The following is a 19585-nucleotide window of genomic DNA, read 5'->3' on the forward strand; positions in this document are numbered from 1 at the left end:
CTGGATCCTTCGGGTGAACAAACGGAACCAAAGCTAGAGGCCACTCGCGTTGCAATGCATTTTCCAAATACCATCTCCACACTCAAGAGTTTTGAACTGGCATTAGTTCCCAATAAAAACCCTCATTTGCCCAACTTACTATAACATTGATTGTTATGTCACTTGTCTGTGGATCAACTCTCCAGCCCCTCATTAACCATCCTTTTATAGAAGGTACACTCCTCTCAGCCGGTCTATCAATTCCCCTTTCTGATACAATAAAATCTGACAGATCTACCCTAGTTGGCCCGTAACGGACGTTTCCTGGTCCATGGTAAACTTGGAATATTTGTTTGTTCGACATATCTGTCAACGAAATAACTAGATCATATTACTCTTTCATGCAATAAACATCTACAACCTAATATCTTCTTGTGTAAGCCAATGCAACGGTAATGTATTGATTCCAAACTAGCAGATCTACGTAGTTACCGATATCTACAATACGCACTTCTAGATTAGTACAACTAAAACCCTAAAAATATAATGCATTTATTCAAACAAATTTTTAAAAAATACACACTATTTAACTCAATAGTCACATATAGGACCTATGAATATTACCTGAAATCGGCGTCTGAATCCGGCAGGGCTTCGCCCCTTCTTTTCTTCTCCTCCCCTCTCTTCTTTTTTGTTTCACTGGAACTGAGGAGGGAGGAATGAGGGCTGGGGGCTGGGCGGCAGGCCTTTTATAGGCAGCGAGGCCTGCCGCCCGGCCAGAGGGCGGCAAGGGGCCGCCTACAAAATGGCTGGCCCCGACTGGCTTTTTTGCATTCGGGCCCCTTGCCGCCCCACCAGAGGGCGGCAAGGGTTTTCCTGCAAAAAACCCTCCCTCCGTCACCGCCCGTTCCTCCCCCGTTTGCCACGTCAGCTTGCCGCCCCAGAGGTGGGCGGCAGGGTCTATTTTTGTAATTTTTTTGGCCGATAGATTATTTCTGTAAATATTTAAAAAAAATCTAAAACCAAAAAAAATTCGAGATCGGAGGGGGCGTGGCTGTTTCGGATTCCTTGGTGAGAAAGGCTCAATTTGTAACATTAGTTGGGCCAGAACAGTATTACGTGCAGGAAAAAAGTACACTTTAACTCCCTTAAAAAAGTAGGTCGAATCTAATTCGTACCTCTCAACCAGAAAACCAGATAAGATGACTTCCCAACTATTGAAACTAGTGTAATTTAACTCCCTTAGTGGTTTTAAAGTGTGGTTTTGCTGACATGGCGGTGTTGAGCTGGTCTTCATCCCACGCGGCGCTTAGGTAGCATTACAACCCGTTTTAGTTGGGCGAATTTGCTATATATTTGTCGACAAATTTTCCATCAAAAATTTGACATATGTAATTACAATACAATCGTGCTGTAATTACACTGTAACTTGTATGTAATTACACTGTAACTATAATGTAACATGTATGTAACTTTCAAAAATCTCTCCATAACATTTATTTCGGTAAAATGGAGGTTGTGAGAACAAATCCTTTCACATATGTGTGTGATGTGATTTTTCTTCTTCCTCACCAGAATAAATTTTGTAATAGATCTAACGATTCAAAATTACGTGAAACTTATATACAAGTTACACTGTAGTTACATGCAAGTTACAGTGTAATTACATACAAGTTACAGTTTAATTACACTATGATTGTACTATAATTGCATCTGTCAAATTTTTTCAGAAGAAAATTTGTCGACAAATATATAGGTGGTCCCCTTTTATTTGGGCTAGATCTAACGGAACAAATGAGCTCAAACTAATGTGCCGAATTTTTTTATTTGCCGTGCGTTGCATTTTTTTGTGATACAACCGGTATTAGGTAGGGTGAAAACGGTATGGAAATAGACGGAAACCACCTTTATCGTTTTTGTTTTTATATTTTTTTTAGAATCAGAATCAGAGTCGGAAACCCCGGATACGAAAACGGAATCGAATATTATTGAAACTGAAAACGGAGCAAAAATAAATCGGCGCGAATACGGTAACGAAAATTTATCGGAATACAAAAACCCCTCAAACTGATAAATCCAATTCTCAAGTCTCAATGGTCAACAACTCATCATAAAACACAATCGTATAAGTCCAATTGTTAAGTCTCAACAGTACATCATAAAACACAATCTATGGAATAAATTATCTATGTTTAAGAGAGTAATGCTGTTGATAAATCCCAATATAGGAAAAAAATATTATTATGTACCCTCACATTTGCATAACAAATAATTTTTAAAAAATAAAAGCCAAACACCATGGTATTCACTATTCAGTGTTTAAAAAAAAGAATCCAGGGTATTTCAGTCACAAAATTTTTGGAAATTTCGAGAAAATTTCTGGAAATTTTCCAACCGATTCCGAGTTCCGACGAAAACTACCCTTATCATTTTCGATTCCGTTTCCTTGAAAATATTTCCGAATTTGTATCTGTTTTTGAAAAATTCCGAAAAGAATTCCAACCAATATATTCCGTTTTCGAAAATAGGTCCGGAATCCGGAAAGTTTCCGTACCGTTTTCACCCCTATTAGGAACTGAGCAACGAATTGAAACATTTGGATCGCTATATAATATAATTGAAAAAGTTAATGAAAATTGTTCCTTGGTTTTGGGTCTTTTTTGCTGGAGCTGATCCGAATTTGGTTTATTCCAGTAAATTAAAGGCGAAATGAAAAGGGGAAATCAAGAGAAAAATCACGAGAGAGGAGGGGGAATTGATTTTTGCAATCAATTAGAGGAGAAACACACGGGAAGATAGATCAAAGTGGCGGTGGTCCTAGGGTTTGGTCCGTCTGCAGAGTACAACAGATCGGATGAGATAAAAATTCGACCACCGAAAAAAAAGAAACCGGATGAAAAAAAAACACGAAAAAAAGGAATCTGGCAAAAAAAACAGCCAAAAAAAAGATACGACCAAAAGGTATACCATAAGCTTTACTTATTTTTTTAATTATTATTATTAGGTATAGATATAGATAGATAGATATATAACATTTGTTTTGTTATTAAATCTATCTATACCCCTATAGTTCAACAAATGATTCCACTCATTCTTTCATTCATCACTCAACGGTCTATATTGTCTCGCTAAGATCCAACGTCCCAGATTTTCCTCCACCTCCCCACGAAGATCGCACCAAATAATTCCTCCCACCTGCGCGCGCATACGTACCCCCTCCCACCTGCGTGGATGCCGCCGATCTCTCCAAAAATCACGCGCTCGTGGCAATGCCAGCCGGAATCGCTGGGGCGGTCTCCTTCTCCCTGACCTTCGCGACGATGGCGGAGGCAAGGAAGGGCCGCCCATGGATCTGCTGCCGAAGAATCGTGGTGCTCCTTCTGCAACAAAGTCAGAGGTGATGTGCTCCTGCTTCCGTGCACTCCTCCAATCTAGTAGCGTTTTCGATGTGCATTAGACCTGCTAAAAAGGTACTTTTCGTGTTGATCTGGTTACGATAAATAGTTCACTAGCTGTAATTTGCCTTTCTATCTTAATGATTACTATCGAGAATATAGATTATAATTTGTATTTTGGTTGGGAGGCAGCTGTAGAAGCAGTTTCTGACGTTGGGAGGTTTCAAGCAACCATAGAAGTTAAAGGACAAGCAATTGTCATGAGTTTGGCGGACCAACATTCTTCAGTTGGATCTGGTTGGTCCTACTGTTTAACAAATGGTTTCACTCATTCTTTTATTCATCACTCAACAGTCAGATTGTCTCGCTAAGATCCGACGTCCTAGATTTGCCCCACCTCCCCACGAAGATCGGCCCAACTGATTCCTCCCACCTGCGCGCGCATGCCCCCTCCCACCTGCATGGATGCTGCCGATCTCTCCAAAAATCACGCACTCGTGGCAATTTCAGAAACCAAAAAAAATAAATCATGCACTCGCTATTCTGCCCCCAAAATACCGCATCTCCTAGCCCTAAATGCCACCATCCACCGGATCCCCTCCACCTCGCCCTCAAGTCGCCACGGATCCGTCGCCGGCGGACAGTTTCCGTCGACAGGTCACCGGCAATCGCTCACCATCACCCGTGATCCCCCCTCCCTCAGTGCCGCCTCACCGTCCAAGGCAACCGGGCCTCGCCACTGCCCCATCCGCCGACCACCGTCGCCTCATCGTCAAGTCATCGCTCCCTTGAAAATAGTTTACATGTAAAACTTTTATGTCTATGTTATTAGCAGTAAGTTAATGTTGAAAAATATACGCAATGGATATGAGGTATTTTTTTATTATGTTTGCTGGAGTGTTTACTTTTATATCTTTTATGGTTTAAAATACAATTTCAATGAAGCTTGATTATTTGTTCTTCTGTGCATGCAAATGGATTGCCTTGTGTATAGAGTATGCAAAATGTTAGTTTGAAGCAATATATATTGTGGGAAATATACATTTGTTATATAATTAGCAATATATTAAACCATTCTTTTTATTATCTGAATCATATATTTCTGTATTGTTAAATATATCCGTAGCGTTAGCACGGGCAAATTATTAGTGTAGTCTAATAACAAAACAAATTATAGATTCCGCCAGAAAACTGCAAGATGAATTTATTAAGCCTAATTAATCTGTCATTAGCAAATGTTTATTGTAGCGCCACATTGTTAAATCATCGTGTAGTTAGGTTTAAAAGATTCGTCTCGCAATTTCTTGGCGAACTGTGTAATTGGTTTTTTTCTACATTTAATACTCTATGCATGTATCAAACATTCGATGTGACAACGTATAAAATTTAGGAACTAAGCAGCCCTTAGTATATCCTAAGTCGCACATGTCCGTAGCACTGGATTCGGTATGCTAAGAAAGCAATTCGATTGAGTGTGCTTAGATGAGGCTAGCCCAAATGTCCCTGTCACAAGCAATTGCTCTTCATGTTAGCTTACCTCTAAAGTCTGAACCACCTTCCATTTGCATGCCAAAAGAAAGAGGGCACTGTCGTTGGTTCGTATGCCCGATTTGATTGTGTAGCTCTTAATGCTCATAGTCATAATTAAGTTGTAAGCAGATTGTTTTTTTCATTGCGTATATTTTTCAACATTAACTTACTGCTAATAACATAGACATAAAAGTTTTACATGTAAACTATTTTCATTACTTTATTTTTTTTTTATAGTTCATGAGTTAGAGTCGAAGTCACCACCAAAGACATTATTTCTCTCCCTGTGTGGCAACTACTTGACTCCTCATTTGGCAACTACTTGATAGGGCTAGATGAGGCACACCTCTGTGAAGTCAGCTAAAAAAAAATTTAAGTTCTCAAAGAATATGGTTATGTATGGCTAAAATAGTGGCACTCTAATTGTAGTATTGAATCAAATTGTTACTCATAAGCAGGGACAGATCCAGCGTGGCTTTAGAGGGAAGGGAGGGAGGGGGGCTCGAGCCCCGTTCGATCTCTATGGAGAGAAGGAGATAGTGGAGGGGGAAATAGGAAGAGGAAGAAGAGTAGGGGGCTGGAGAAGGAAGAAGAAAATGAGCCCATCGAAGTTCACTCATCCACCCTTGCTCATAAGCTGTGGTGTTTGGGCTACGCCATCACTTTGATATGTCGTCACTAATCACATCCAAAAAGTGTATAGTATCACATTTATGTGCTTGTTTGTGGGTTTTTGGGATGAAATCAAGTAAATCTTGTGTAGAACATCACCAAATATATAATTATTTTTCTTATAATTTTGCTAGGACTCGGAGCGCCGCATGATTTTTTGGGGGGTCAGCGACGTGTGCTAGATTCATCGCATGTGGTTAGTATACCATCCTAACTCTTGTGTTGCTTCAAAGCAGACGATCCGAAATACAATACCGAATCGCTAATGGCAATAACGGATGAGCGAACCAAGGCGGTTGGAAGCAGATTTCGTTTTTTAAGTAGTAAAGATAATTTAATTTTTCATATGATTGATGGGGATACTCTCCATATTTTGATTGCATAGTTGGACAGTTTCAACAAATATTTTCTCTCAATGGCAAAAGCATGGGTAATACATAATATAGACAATACAGTACAAGAATTTCTTTTCTTTTTAAGAAACAGAAATACAATACAAACACATGCCGCTCACAATGCGCGTACATTCACCCCTATGAACACATGCATACCCTACCCCATGAGGACTCCCGAAAGAATGGGCCAGCATATATTGAGATTGACAAAGTCATCGCAAGCGCTCACAGCACGCACACACTCACCCCTATGAATGCGCACACGTATACCCTACCCATATGAGCACCTCCGAAAGAATGGGCCAATATATATTGAGATTGACGAAATCACCACAAGCGCTCCCCCTTATGAAGACACACATGCATACTCTACCCCTATAAGCATCTTTGAAAGACTAGGTCAGCATATCTTAAGATTGACGGGGTCACCATAGGGGACTCGCTATCGACGGGTACGTACCAATGAAAAATAAATAGCCATAAATGGGAGCACTGTGTCAAATCTAGAACTTGAACCCGAGTGGGCTGGTTCCACCACAAGGAACCTAACATATGATCTATGCTCACTTCGTAGTACAACAATTTCGAAAACAAAATATTTAACACAGTTAGGTTTAATGTAAAATATGATACTGTAGAGTAGACAGGTTTATGGTTCTATTATGTATTATGTATAGTAAAATGGACCAATATGTGACAAGGATATCATGGAAGCATTGTGCACGTGAATGGTGCAAAGCATCCATGTTCTATTTATAACTTCTACTCCCTCCGTCCAAAAATATAAGTGATTTTGGATGGATGAGACATATCGTACTACTACAAATCTGAATAGACTCATGTGTATATTCGTAGTACTACGATGTGTTCCATTCATCAAACATCCTTTGTATTTTGGGACAGAGGGAGTATATAGTTACAACTTACAACCTACTACATTTTAATTTAAGCTCAACATGTGAACATAATGTCTCATCATCTATTAAAAAATATTATATCTTAAATCTCAGGCAAACTTGTCACATCACCTATAAATTATTACATTCTATAGCTCAATGTAAGTATGTCAAAGTATCATTCTAAAATATTTGAACATATAACATCCATTATTTTTATAATATTTAATATACTTTTATCCATAAATTTCACATCAAAGTGTGGGCCATCATCTAGTTTATCATTTATTTATTATATTCTCGAGCTCAATATGCAAGCATGTTAAATTACTATTCCACATCATTTTGAAATATTTCAACATATGAGCATCCATCATTCTAAAGTATTTATATTGTGCTCCCTCCATCCAAGAATTTAACATATTGTTTCGAGAGCAAGTTGAAAGTTAGAGTGGAATGGAGTAATGGAGTAACGTAGCTCACTCTTTGGGTATTCTTTCCATGCCTATTCCGCAGACAAACGCTCACTTTCCAATCATCCAATATGCTGATGATACTCTGATAATCATGAAAACTGATCAAAAAGAACTGTTTTGTCTCAAAGCCTTGTTGAACACCTACACTCTCTGCGCTGGTTTAAAAATAAATTTCCACAAATCTTGTATGATCCCTACCAACACTTATAGCCAAAAGTTGAAAATCCTGGCTGGAACCTTTGGATGCACCATAGGGGCCCTACCTTTCACATACCTGGGCCGCCCAATGGTTACTACCAAACAAAAAAAATCATTGACTTTGCCATACTCATTGACAAAATTGAAAGGAGACTCCCATCAACCACAGCTTTTTTGAACTATGGTCAAAGATTAACAATGGTTAACTCAGTCTTATCATCGCTTCCAACATACTACATGTGCATCCTACATCTTCCAAAGAAAGTGATCTAGCACATTGACAGAGCAAGAAGACATTATCTATGGAGAAAAAGCAATACTCTAGAAACTAAAACTCATTGCTTGGCTACATGGGATCTGGTTTGCAAACCTAAGAAAAAAGGGGGACTTGGAATCATCAATCTGGAACTTGAGAACACGGCTCTGCTAATCAAACATCTAGACAAGTTTTACAACAAAAAAGACCTGTCGTGGGTACACTTGATATGGAATAAATACTACTCTCACTCTACCATACCCCCACATAAAGAAAAAGGCTCCTTTTGGTAGAAAGACATTTTCAGGCTAACCCCCTGTTCAGGGCAATCACATTTGTACATATTGGCTCAGGAGAAACCACTCTTTTCTGGAAAGACAAATGGAACAATTCTTGTCTACAAAATGAGTTCTCCATTTTATTCTCATATGCAAAAAAATGAAGACATATCAGTACAAGACTTCTTATCAATCCATGAGTTCAAACATAATTTTCACATACCATTATCAAATCAAGCAATGCAGCAGTGGCACATCCTAGAGAATAATCTTCTAAACATTGACCTCACCAATGAACCTGATAAATGGAAATACCTATGGAACTCTGATCAATACCAATAAAAAAAAGGTCTATAACATGTTCTTTGGACACATCACAACAAACAAACCATTGATACTGATATGGCATAGCAAATGTACTATGAAATTAAAAGTGTTCCTTTGGCTGATGTTACTGGACAGTCTCAACACAAGAGAAATGATTCAAAAGAAAATTTTCAACATTAAGAGTGGTGACAGGTGTGTTATGTGTCATACTACGCTCAATGAAGACATGTTTCATTTATTCTTCTCCTGCCCTTTTGCACAACAATGCTGGCAACACATTGGAATTCAATGGAATCTGACAGGAGAATTTATAAATATGATCACTGTCATGGTTACGGATATGGCATACCTTCTATCCTACGGCTTATGGAATATACGGATATGGCATACCTTCATATGTATGATACATCTTCATATATGATAAGGAAATCAATAAGAGATTATGGAAATAATCCTCACGGGTAAGTGAATAGCAGAGTCCTACTTGAAGAGGATTAGGATTGTACTATATCGTGCTGGGTTCGGTATCTCCGAGTTCTACTTGGAGATAAAGTTAACTCACGGTATAAATACACACCCCCTGGGGGGGGTCCTATGGCATCGAATCATAGCGCCAATACCACCACCATAGCCTACAATCCGGAGGACGTGAAGCCTACTCGCCGGGAGATCTCGTCGAAACCATCTCAACAAGGGTCTCGCTAGTAATCTCGAGATCGACTGTTCTCTATTGTAATCCTTGGTTTTCCATATCAATCTCATATAAAGTGGATTAGAGCTATTACCTTACGAGGAGCCTTAACCAGTATAATGTTTGTCTTATTGTTTGCTTGATGTCGTATCGTGTAGATCCTCGTACCAACGTACCCAATACCCTATGTATCCGGTCTACGTGTATCTCCCGTCGATAATCACAACTGCCTATAACAATTTCCATCACAAATTCTTCATTAAAGTGCTTGCAATTGGATCTTGGCACATTTGGAGCAAAAGAAATGATTACGTATTCAACAATATTCCGGTCAGTTTTGATAAATGGAAGGACAGCTTTAAGACTGAATTTAGCTTGCATATGCACATGGCAAAAGAAGTAGACAAACCCCTATGGCAATCATGGATAGATAGCATTCTGTAATTTCGTTTCTTTTTCTTTTTCTTTCTTTCTGTGTCTTTTCTTTCGTCCTGTACGTAAACCCCTACTACTATTATTATTATTATTATTATTATTATTATTATTATTATTATTATTATTATTATTATTATTATTATTATTATTATAGCACAATAGGCGACTCTCCAGCTGTTTCATGTAAAAAAAAGTAAGGGAGTAAGGGAGAATGTGAGGGTAGTTTGATCCAATTATACTTATAATACCATACTAATACATATGGCATGTCTTTTATTCCTCTCCTAAAAGAATCCAAGCCGGCTATCATCGTGGAGGCATACAACTACAGGAATTGAAGTCTGCTACAGTGTTGCTATTTATATTCCATGGTAACTTTTACCTAAGAAATTACTCAAAAATAAAGTGAATTGCATATCGGGCTGTTTTTATTTTGAAAGTTTTACTTTGGATCACCTTTAACCAATCCTCTCACTTTGGACTATCTAATTTTACATTTGTTATATTTTGAACAAACCAAAATACCTTCCCTAGACATGTCAGGTCTCTACTCTAGCAAAGGGTATACTCTATGCATGTATAAGAGGTTGGCCATTTATTAATAATGGTGTAGTATATAAATATATGTAACTATTATATGAGTGGACTACTAAATGACGTGTCAAATGTGTTTTTACCTAGGAGAGTGGGTGGTAATGCACCATTCGTTCTAAAATACTACTGTATTCGATATCACCTAGTATTCGACATCACCTAGTTTCATCCAGATTTGTAGTAGTAGATGGTGGTATCTAGTACAATACTATGGATCTCATCTTTTTGCTTATGCTTATGTTTATCAGTCAAAATTTGAATTTTCAACCTTAAATTTGAAGCTGATTTTGAGTTTTTTTTTCATCGAAGTTTATTTTTCAGCCTTTGCTTTTAGGTTGCTAAGAACACGTACATAAAAGTTTTATTCACAAATAATTTTTCATTTGTAAATATGTTGTTTTTCTTATTCGCGTATTTTGATATAATTTAGTGCTACCAGTATGCTTATAGAGCTTATTTTTGAGTAAAGCGCAATGCCGGTCCCTAAACTTAGTTCGCTCATGTCATCCATGTCCCCAAACTCTAAAAATACATTTTTAGATACGTAAACTTGTTAAAGTGTATCATTCAGGTTCTAAATTTTCATGATCTCTCTGAGATCCTACACGGCGCTCATGTGACATGCTACATGGGTGTTGACTCATTTTATTTATCTTTTTCTCCATTTTTTCTGTTCTTCCTTTCTTTTGATGTGGGAAAAAGAGGGGAAAAAAATGTAGTGGAGGAAAAAAAAGAAAGTTTGGATCTGAAATGTTCATATGACATGTTATTTTAGTATCCACGTGGCATGATATGTAAGCATCACGTAGGATCGTAGAGGGGTCGTGGTAATTTGGAGTCAGAATAATACACTTTACCATGTTATATATTTTAACATGTTAAATGACATAGATGAATAAATTTAGTTACATGTGTCGCATTTTACTCATTAGTATTATTTTTAGTGAATATTTAGAGCGGCGCAACAGGGATCCGCTTCTCTCATCATTTGCAGGCACTAGTGATTAGCGCCACACGCACGAACTCCATCCACACGTTCTCTTCCCCCAACAAATAATAAACAATCCATGGACAGAATGCATCATCCCCCCAACATTACATCGCCTCCACAAAAAAAAAAAAAAAAATCCAACTACCTTTTCCACTTCCACCCCCGCTCTCTTCTCCACCGCGATCCAAAACCCAAACCAATTTCATTTTTATGCACCCCAAAATAAAATAAAAAAGCTTCGTCGCGCCGGGAAAGTTGGAGAACGAACGCCATGAGCGCCGACGAGGACGCGGCGTCGCGGGGCGGCGGCGGAGGCGGGAAGAGGAAGGCGGTGGCGGAGGGGGGCTCGCCGTCGCCGCTGTCGGTGCTGGCGGACGACGTGCTGCTGCAGATCCTGGGGAGGCTGGAGGGGGACCCGCGGGACTGGGCGAGGGCGTCGTGCGCGTCGCCGCGGCTCGCCGCGCTGCTCAGGGCGGCGTGCCTCCCGCCGCGCCTGACGCGGGCGCTCCCCGCCGAGCTGCTCCCGCCGCCGTCCCCCGACGGCGCGCCCAGGGCGTGGGCCGCGCTCCACAAGCTCTCCGTCTGCTGCCCGGGCCTCCTCCGCGCCGGCGTCCTCCTCGAGCCCTCCGATGACTTCGGCCTCGAGCTCGACATCGGCCCCGACCTCTCCGTCCCCGCCCCCTCCCCTTCCTCCTCCTCCTCCGTCGACAACGCCTCCACCGCTACCTCCGCCCCCGCCCCACCCCCCGACCCCTCCTCCTCCGCCTCCGCCGCCGCCGCCGCCACCACGTGGTCGCTCTACGACGACCTCTACCTCGACGCCGCCTACGACTGCTCCCCCTCCGAGGCGGCACAGATCTCAAACACGGCTGCGACCCCCGCCCCCGCCGCGGCGGCGGAGGAAGGGGAGGACGCCGCGGCGCGGCGAGGGGTGGCGTCGGGGAGCAGGAGGCGGGCGCGGCGGTGGCTGGGGACGGTGGCGGCGCACCTGGCGTCCGGGTCGTGGACGCTGAGCAGGGAGCAAGGGAACAAGCTGCTGGCGAGCAGGTTCCGCGGCGACCGCCTCTACATCTGCGACTGGCCCGGGTGCGTCCACGCCGAGGAGCGCCGCAAGTACATGGTGTTCCGCGGCGTGTTCCACGACTTCCCGAGGTCCCAGGTGCGCCGCGCCCTGCGGGACACCCGCCGCCCCACCGTCGCCGTCGACTGCGCCTTCTGCGGCTGCACCGAGGCTTGGGACCTCTACGCCGCCTTCTGCCTCCGCAGCTTCTACGGCTACCACGACGACGGCGAGCCCGTCGTCCGCGCCTACGTCTGCGAGAACGGCCACGTCGCCGGCGCCTGGACCGAGCGCCCCCTCTACTCCTGACTGCGACACCCACACCCATGGTTCGGTATGCCCACTCTACTTCTTTTGCTCTCTCATGGATGCCGCCATGGCGGCCAGCCATTGCCAAGAATGCCAAGCAAACCTTTACTTGTGCTTGTGATAATTACTTCATGTGTATATACTACTAGCAATGTGGGTATCAGATCATCACCTCTGGAGATTATGCAGGGATGATGTGATGTGATATGCATCTCTGTCTTGTTGGAGATGATGCTTAAGCTAGAGTAATAACGCGATTACCGCGCTTCCGTTGAGCGAATTCGCAGCGCAATTCGGCGCGATCGATTAAGAGTGTAACTTCTGATGATTTGCACAAGAACACAGTTATGATGCAGGTTGATGTTGTATTTGATATTAGGCAGTGACTCGGTTACGCTCTCTGCTTGCTGATGAGCTGGGGATTCAGAACTTGCATCAACTGTTCTTGCTTGCTGCTGATTTGCAGTAGTCCTGATTGATGTACATGCACTGCAACCTCCTTCAGCTTTATTATCTTCATGAAGTAGAATTTGCAAGGTTCTTGCTCTCTAGCTTTAGTGTTCAGAATTCAGATACAACCTGAAATTGCTTTGCTTGCCCTTTCCTGATTGAATTTAAACTTATCATCGATCTAGTTGATATACCTAATCTTTGGCTACTCAGAGGCAACTAACCTCACTCATACTGTCATACACACTGTCAATCATGCATGCCTCTCCTTTCTGAATATTGTAGTAGTAACTTGCAGCCTGCAAAAAGGGCTTAATTTATTATGATATTATCAATGGCAACTTGGCAATGACAGCCACTTGTTGCTCCTTCCCCCCCCCCCCCCCCCCCCTAAACTAATGGGTGTGGAACTGTGGAAGTATTACCTGATATAGAAAGAGGGAGTGTGTAACATACAATTTTTTTGGATAGCCAGTGTGTACTTTGTAGCATGGTATAAGATTAGTTTATGAGATAGTTTATGGCTGTTGATTCTCCTGCCTTTTCGGGACTGATTCACTGCCGGCTACTTGCCTGCCTTCTGCATGGAGCGTTGGAGCTGATGATGATGCTGCAAAATGGCGACGCAGAGGCATTTGTTTTATCCATGGCGTTGGCGTGGCAGCCGCTCGGTCACCATCTGACGGACAGAAACTGATCATGTTGGTTCTTGTATATTGTATGGCATGACAAATTAGTAGTGCCTTTCTGTCATTCTGTGTGCCGTATCCAGGGGCGGACCGGGGCTAGTCCCATGGAAGTTTTGGGAGGAAGTAGAACGTATGAGTATGAAGCAATGACGTTTCGGTTTGCTTAACTCGGGGGAATTATAATTCGTTTTCGCAGATGATTTAGGTGAAAGAAATCACGGTCAATGAATCTCTAAAGAAAATTTACATGGAACTGTTGTAGGTTTTGGCCCTGTTTGGATCCGAGGGCTAATTAGCCCTCCAAAATCTTATTATTTAGGAGTATTAAAGGTAGATTACTAACAAAACCCATTTCATAATCCTTAGGTTAATTTGCGAGCTGAATCCAGTAAACCTAATTAATCCATGTTTTACTACAATGATGAATGATGCTACAGTAATCATTCGCTAATCATAAATTAATATACCTTTTTATATTTGTCATGCGAATTAGCCCAGGGGTTATGAAATGAGTTTTTGTTAGGAATCTACGTTAAATACTTCTAAATAGTAAGATTTCGGAGGGCTAATTATTAGCCCTCCGGATCTAAACGGGGTCTGTTTCTAATCGGGAGAAATTTTCTGCTGTCAAGAGAGGGTGGGACAGGGCTGTCTGGGTAACGGTGCTTCTATGAGTGACTTTGGTGACAAATGGTCTGGATTTTTTATGTTTTGGCCCCTTTTAAGAACTTATTTTATAAATAGATCATTAGAAAACTTATTCCAGAAATAGATCATTTTATAGGTACCAATGACCCTAGCGCCAAAGTATAATGATGTTGGGCATTAGCGTCATCCCCCTCACACCCGAGAGGCCGAGACATAGAGGGGTCAGTGCCAAACATTATGGCGTTGATGACTTGTTTGTAAAATATTTTTTGAAAAGAGTCAAAATGTAAATATTTTTTTATCACAAATAGGCCTGATATCAATATCTTTGGTGTTGAGGACCTATTTATAAGAAAAATATTTAGATTTTAACTCTTTTTGAATTTTCTATATAAATAGGTCCTCGACGCCAAAGAGTTTAGCGCCGGCCCCTTTCATATCAGCGACTTAGCTATCACAGGGGCTAGGATGTGCACCGAGACATTGAATCTCAGAGCCAATAACCCTGAACCCGAGAAAAAGGATCTACTCCTGATATAAGTTTTTTCAAGGGTATATGTTCAAATAAGTTTTCAAAATGTAAAAATTCCAAGACGAATGGTGGGTGAAATTTTTAGCTTTCCTAAGACACGGAAAATGGGGAACCTCCTTCACACACTGGTCCCTCTTCCCCTCCATTTTTTGTGGCTCTCTGGCAACCATCTAGGGGGAGGGGGTAAGGGTGGGCATTCGGTCAGACCAAAAATTTTGATCTTGGTCTTCGGTTTTCGGTCTTTCGGTCAGTTCAATCATTGAAAAATGAAGACCAAATTTCAACACAAAAATGCTAGGACCGGCAAATTCGGTCTCAGTTCTGATCGAAATTCAACAACCGTTTCATATATGCAAATAAATCATATAATTTTTCAACACAAAAATCACAAAAAAAATTCTAAGCACGTCTCAGTAAAGACTCTTATTGGGATGCATGCCTATAAGGAGTAGGGATGTGAAAATTAGAGTTTAATCATATTGGAGATTTTTAATTCGGTTTTTTCATTTTTGGGTTAACCGAGGAGACTAACCGAATGGATCAAACAAAATTCAGTCTTTCACTGTTTAGGACCAGATTTCTCGGTCTCAGTCTTTTCGCCTTTTCGGTTCTGTCGGTGATATGGGCCCGGGGGTATGCGAAGTACGGGGGAGTTACCTTCCCATCCAGCCACGTGGCCCTATAGCCTGGCCCTCCCCCCACACCTCGGAAGACACAAGGGCAGCAAGGGGGCCTCGGGGTGCCACATTACGCCCCTCAGGCCCTCGCGCTGCCTCGCCATAAGGCCCTCGCCCAGCTGCCATGTGGCGAGGGGAGCACGCGAGGAGGAGACTCAGACTGAACCGCCATCAATGCGCGGCGCCCCAACCGTCCCTCACCGCATTTAATGCGGTAAGGGCGGACATGCGGTGCGGCCCGATTGACCCACGTCAATCAGGCGTGACCAGACTATGACCGGCCCGTCGGCGGTCACGTCCGGTCGGACGGGCAGTCGTGCCCCCACGTTCGCCCCTGTACCCGGCGGAGTGGAGGCAGGTATGTTCCGTCCCATCAAGGCATCATCCGGAGCTCCCTCCACGTGAGAAGGACCGCCACAAGTCTTCGTTCATTTAAGAGGGAATGACAGGGCTGTCCCCCGTGCCAGGCGGGAGGTAGCGCTGGGTCCCACTCAAGGACGGACGGCCGCTTAGCTTCCGGGCGAAGGCACGGATCGTGGTCCGGTCTGAGTAGAGTGGGTCCCCCTCCCGTGATAGAGTAGGTAGAAGCGGTGCATGTGGTATCCCCTTGAACTATAAAAGGAGGACCTTGCCCACCGAGAAAAAGGGATGACTCCCAGTAGGCCTAAACCCTAGGAGAAGAAGAGCGAGAGTGCTCTCCGGAGTTTAGGAACATTTGTAACACTCAACCATAAATCCCATCCACAGGAGTAGGGTATTACACTCCATAGCGGGCTGAACCTGTATAATCTTGACACCCGTGCGCGATCTCGAAGCACTCAGGGCGGATCAACGATCTCATCAAGCGTGTCTTTTCCCCCGGCCGAACTCACAAAAGGGGATCTCACGATCACCCGCTAGAGAGGATCATTCCTCGACAGGTTCAATCTTTTTCTGCCCATCCGTAGAAGGGGGTTTGATTCTACTCCCTCACCAATATGCTAGGCTTCCTTCAATCCAAATATTTGCTTGGGCTATTCCTTGGAAAAAAACGGTGGGTTATTGCGCATGATTAATTAAGTATTAATTATTGTAAAACTTTAAAAATAGATTTTTGAAAAAACTTCTAGGTAAAATGGTTTACAGCTAGGGAAGTGCGCTCACGTTACACAAGGCTTACTTTTCCCATACCGTGCAAACGAACGGAGCCACGTGGCGTTGCCTCAGAGAACTTCGGTACTAGTTTCGGTGTCCATCTCCTTCTCGTGGTAGTGATGGAGTGTCCATCTTCCTTAATCCTTCTTACGATGGTCATTGATTTAATCCACTCTAGTAGTGGTCGGTTGGTCACTACTATAGAAGATTTTTTCCCTACGGTCAAAACCTATTTTCCGTGCTGGTAGGCCATCCATATGTCTGAAAGTATCTGAGAAAATCGTTATTTTTATGTGCGGGTGGCGCACCCGTTTGCGAAAAATCTGATTTTCGCGTGCAGGTGATTATGTCGTCCGCATTGCACACAAAAAAGATATTCGAAAAAAAATCCTTAAGAAAAACCTAGCTAGGTGTGGTCCATCATCGCCTCCTTTGCCGGGCACCTTCTGCTGCCACCGTCGGACCGGCGCAGGGGATGGCTCCGCCGCTGCTATCGTCACCCCTCGCCTCCTCTGTCGAGCTCTGGACCCGCCCTTCCCGAGCCCGGAGGGAGCCGCTCCCGCTCGCTGCCGGCGCGCTCGAGCCTGCCAATACTGCTCCTACCCACCACCACTACTCTCGAGTCTACCACCGCGGCTGAGGAGAGGAGGATAAGAACGAGGGAGAGGATGTGGGAGGAGTGGAGAGGCTGGAGTGGATAAGAATGGAGAGGATAAGGAGAGAGAATGAGGGAGGAGTGGATAAGAATGAGGGAGTGGGTAGAATTTTTAAGGTGGAGGGAGGTAGGCTGGACTTTTCGCAGGCGGACCTCTTAATAGGCCCGAATAAGAAAATAGGTGTCCACTTGCAGAAATGTATTTTCGTATACAGGTCTTTTAAGGAGCTGTATGCGAAAACACAAGTTGATTTTTGCAGGTGCGATCAGTTATAGTCCGTCTGTAACCTATAGGTATCCTCATATAGAAAAATCGTTTATATAGAAGTGGGTGTTCCGTACGTGTAATCTGCTTTGCAATAATTTTGACCCTAGTTTCTAGCATCTCCTCGTTGGGAAAATCGGTATGTCTCGGATTAGCCCATGGCATTTTACAAGGGTTTGTTTGTAATATTGTATGTTCCTAAGGACCCTTTTGTAATTCTATAGTATAAAAAAATAAATAGCAATGCACATAATTCTCTAGTATAGATATTTTGGGTGGAACATTCCCATGGTGGAATTTTTTAAAAAATAATATAATTTTCATTTTGTTCTTTTATTAAAATTAATATATTCTAAGTGGCCATAATTAGTTTTCTTAATATTTTTTATGGTTCTTGTTTAGAGTTCAATGTTTTTTGTGGAACATCTACAAGGGCGTAACAGCCTTTTAGTTGCAAACTTGATGGTCATTGGTTAACAACATTAGACGGTGATAAAAAAGAAATAGAAATACACACTAAGGAAGATGGTCAAAGAGAGAACTGCAAATTTTCAGTGGCAAAAGTGATAATACATTTATAATGAGTGGCAAAAGGAAAAAAATCCCTTTCTGTTTTTAGAAGAGAAGCCATAAAATTTCTAGCCATTGGATGTCAAATCCACCGTCTCTAATCCTTGCAAAATGATATATATAATACCCGTCTCTCTCCTTCCCAAACCCTATCAGCCTCCACCCCCACCTCATAGCCGCCATCGCCGACCGTGGCCCTTCACCTTGCTGCTTACCAACATTGGTCTAATGGCAGGAAGCTCCCATCGGCCTCCCTTTGCCACTTCCCACCACCCTTATGGCAGGAAGCTCCCATCGGCCTCCCTTTGTCACTTCCAACCACCGTTATGTTCCCCTTCCAACCACATGTTTTCTATTGGTGGAGCTCTTTATTTTCTTTGGGGAAATTGGTTTAGTTGTGCTATTCTTCCCCATCTTTAGTGGTTATTTCCATTGATTTGTCGTCACCTCTAACCAATTGGCATCTCTCGCCTAGTCTCTAACCAAATTCATTGCCAATTCATCACACATGGCTTTCGTTGGCAGAAACTCCTCTCTGACTTCTCTCTGAATCATCATTATCACTCCAATCTCTCTTTAGATCTAGAACCTACCACCCTCAACTCCCATGCTGAACCTAACCTAAGTCCAAATGTCAATGGAAGAAGATGAAGGCAGCACGGAGCAGATGGTGATAACTTGAGTAGGGATCTCCACACGAATCAAAGGTCAGAAAATTGAATCTTTTTTGGGTTATTTTCATCTAGGATATCCTATAGAATCCATATGCATTCTATAAGGATATCCTAGATGAGCACACTTAATATTCCATATCTAAATTCATCTGCGATGGACAAACAAGAAATACACATTGCTTTTATAAGAAATCAAGGGAAGAAACAGAATTAATAACTCATCAACAGAATTTGTTAGTTCTAGTTGGATTACTAATATCCATTTTATTTATTTATTTTGCAAATAATGTGGTACACATGATTTCATCTTGACATATATAAACCCTATTTGCTAGTGTAAGTTTGATGTGACCATTTGCTTCATCATTCCCGCATATAAAAGTGCATTCATCCAGCATACATTTGAAAACAGAATAACACAGATAGTAGATTGATATGTAGAATCATACCATTATATATGTTGCTGCTTGTATTATCTAATGAGGACCAAGGTAATAGGAAAGAGATTAAGAGAGACGTTAAGTTAGAGGAACTTGAACTCATTATTGGATTGTATCGGTACTATGTATGTCTATTGTTCCCGTAACTGCCATAGTTGGAGTAGGAGCAAACTAAAACAAAATTGGGAAAAAACTTAGCAGAGAGAAAATTGTTTAAGTCAAAAATAGGAAATTCATAAAAGTGACAAGAAGCAAGTTTCCATGTTTAATACTGTTTATTTAATTGGCTATGTGTAATCATGTTGAATTCAATTTTATCTAACCTAAGCCACCTATCCTAGGACTTACATACTCTCTAATTTTAGTGTG

The 19585-nt window shown here is 42.2% G+C and overlaps 1 protein-coding gene across 1 annotated transcript; it reads left to right on the forward strand.

Moving 5' to 3' along the window:
• Nucleotides 1–11211: 11211 nt before the first annotated feature.
• Nucleotides 11212–12860, forward strand: LOC127772644 (phytochrome A-associated F-box protein). Its single transcript, XM_052298596.1, has one exon. It carries the CDS (start codon nucleotides 11385–11387, stop codon nucleotides 12480–12482), a length of 1098 nt encoding a protein of 365 aa, XP_052154556.1. The 5' UTR covers nucleotides 11212–11384; the 3' UTR covers nucleotides 12483–12860.
• The last annotated feature ends 6725 nt before the right edge of the window (nucleotides 12861–19585 follow it).

Source organism: Oryza glaberrima, chromosome 5 (genome assembly GCF_000147395.1).
Source record: "Oryza glaberrima chromosome 5, OglaRS2, whole genome shotgun sequence".
Classification (NCBI taxonomy): domain Eukaryota; kingdom Viridiplantae; phylum Streptophyta; class Magnoliopsida; order Poales; family Poaceae; genus Oryza; species Oryza glaberrima.

Bases quoted from the DNA above. Each gene is read 5' to 3' on its own strand.
- LOC127772644 (XM_052298596.1), top strand. From the start codon at position 11,385: ATGAGCGCCGACGAGGACGCGGCGTCGCGGGGCGGCGGCGGAGGCGGG.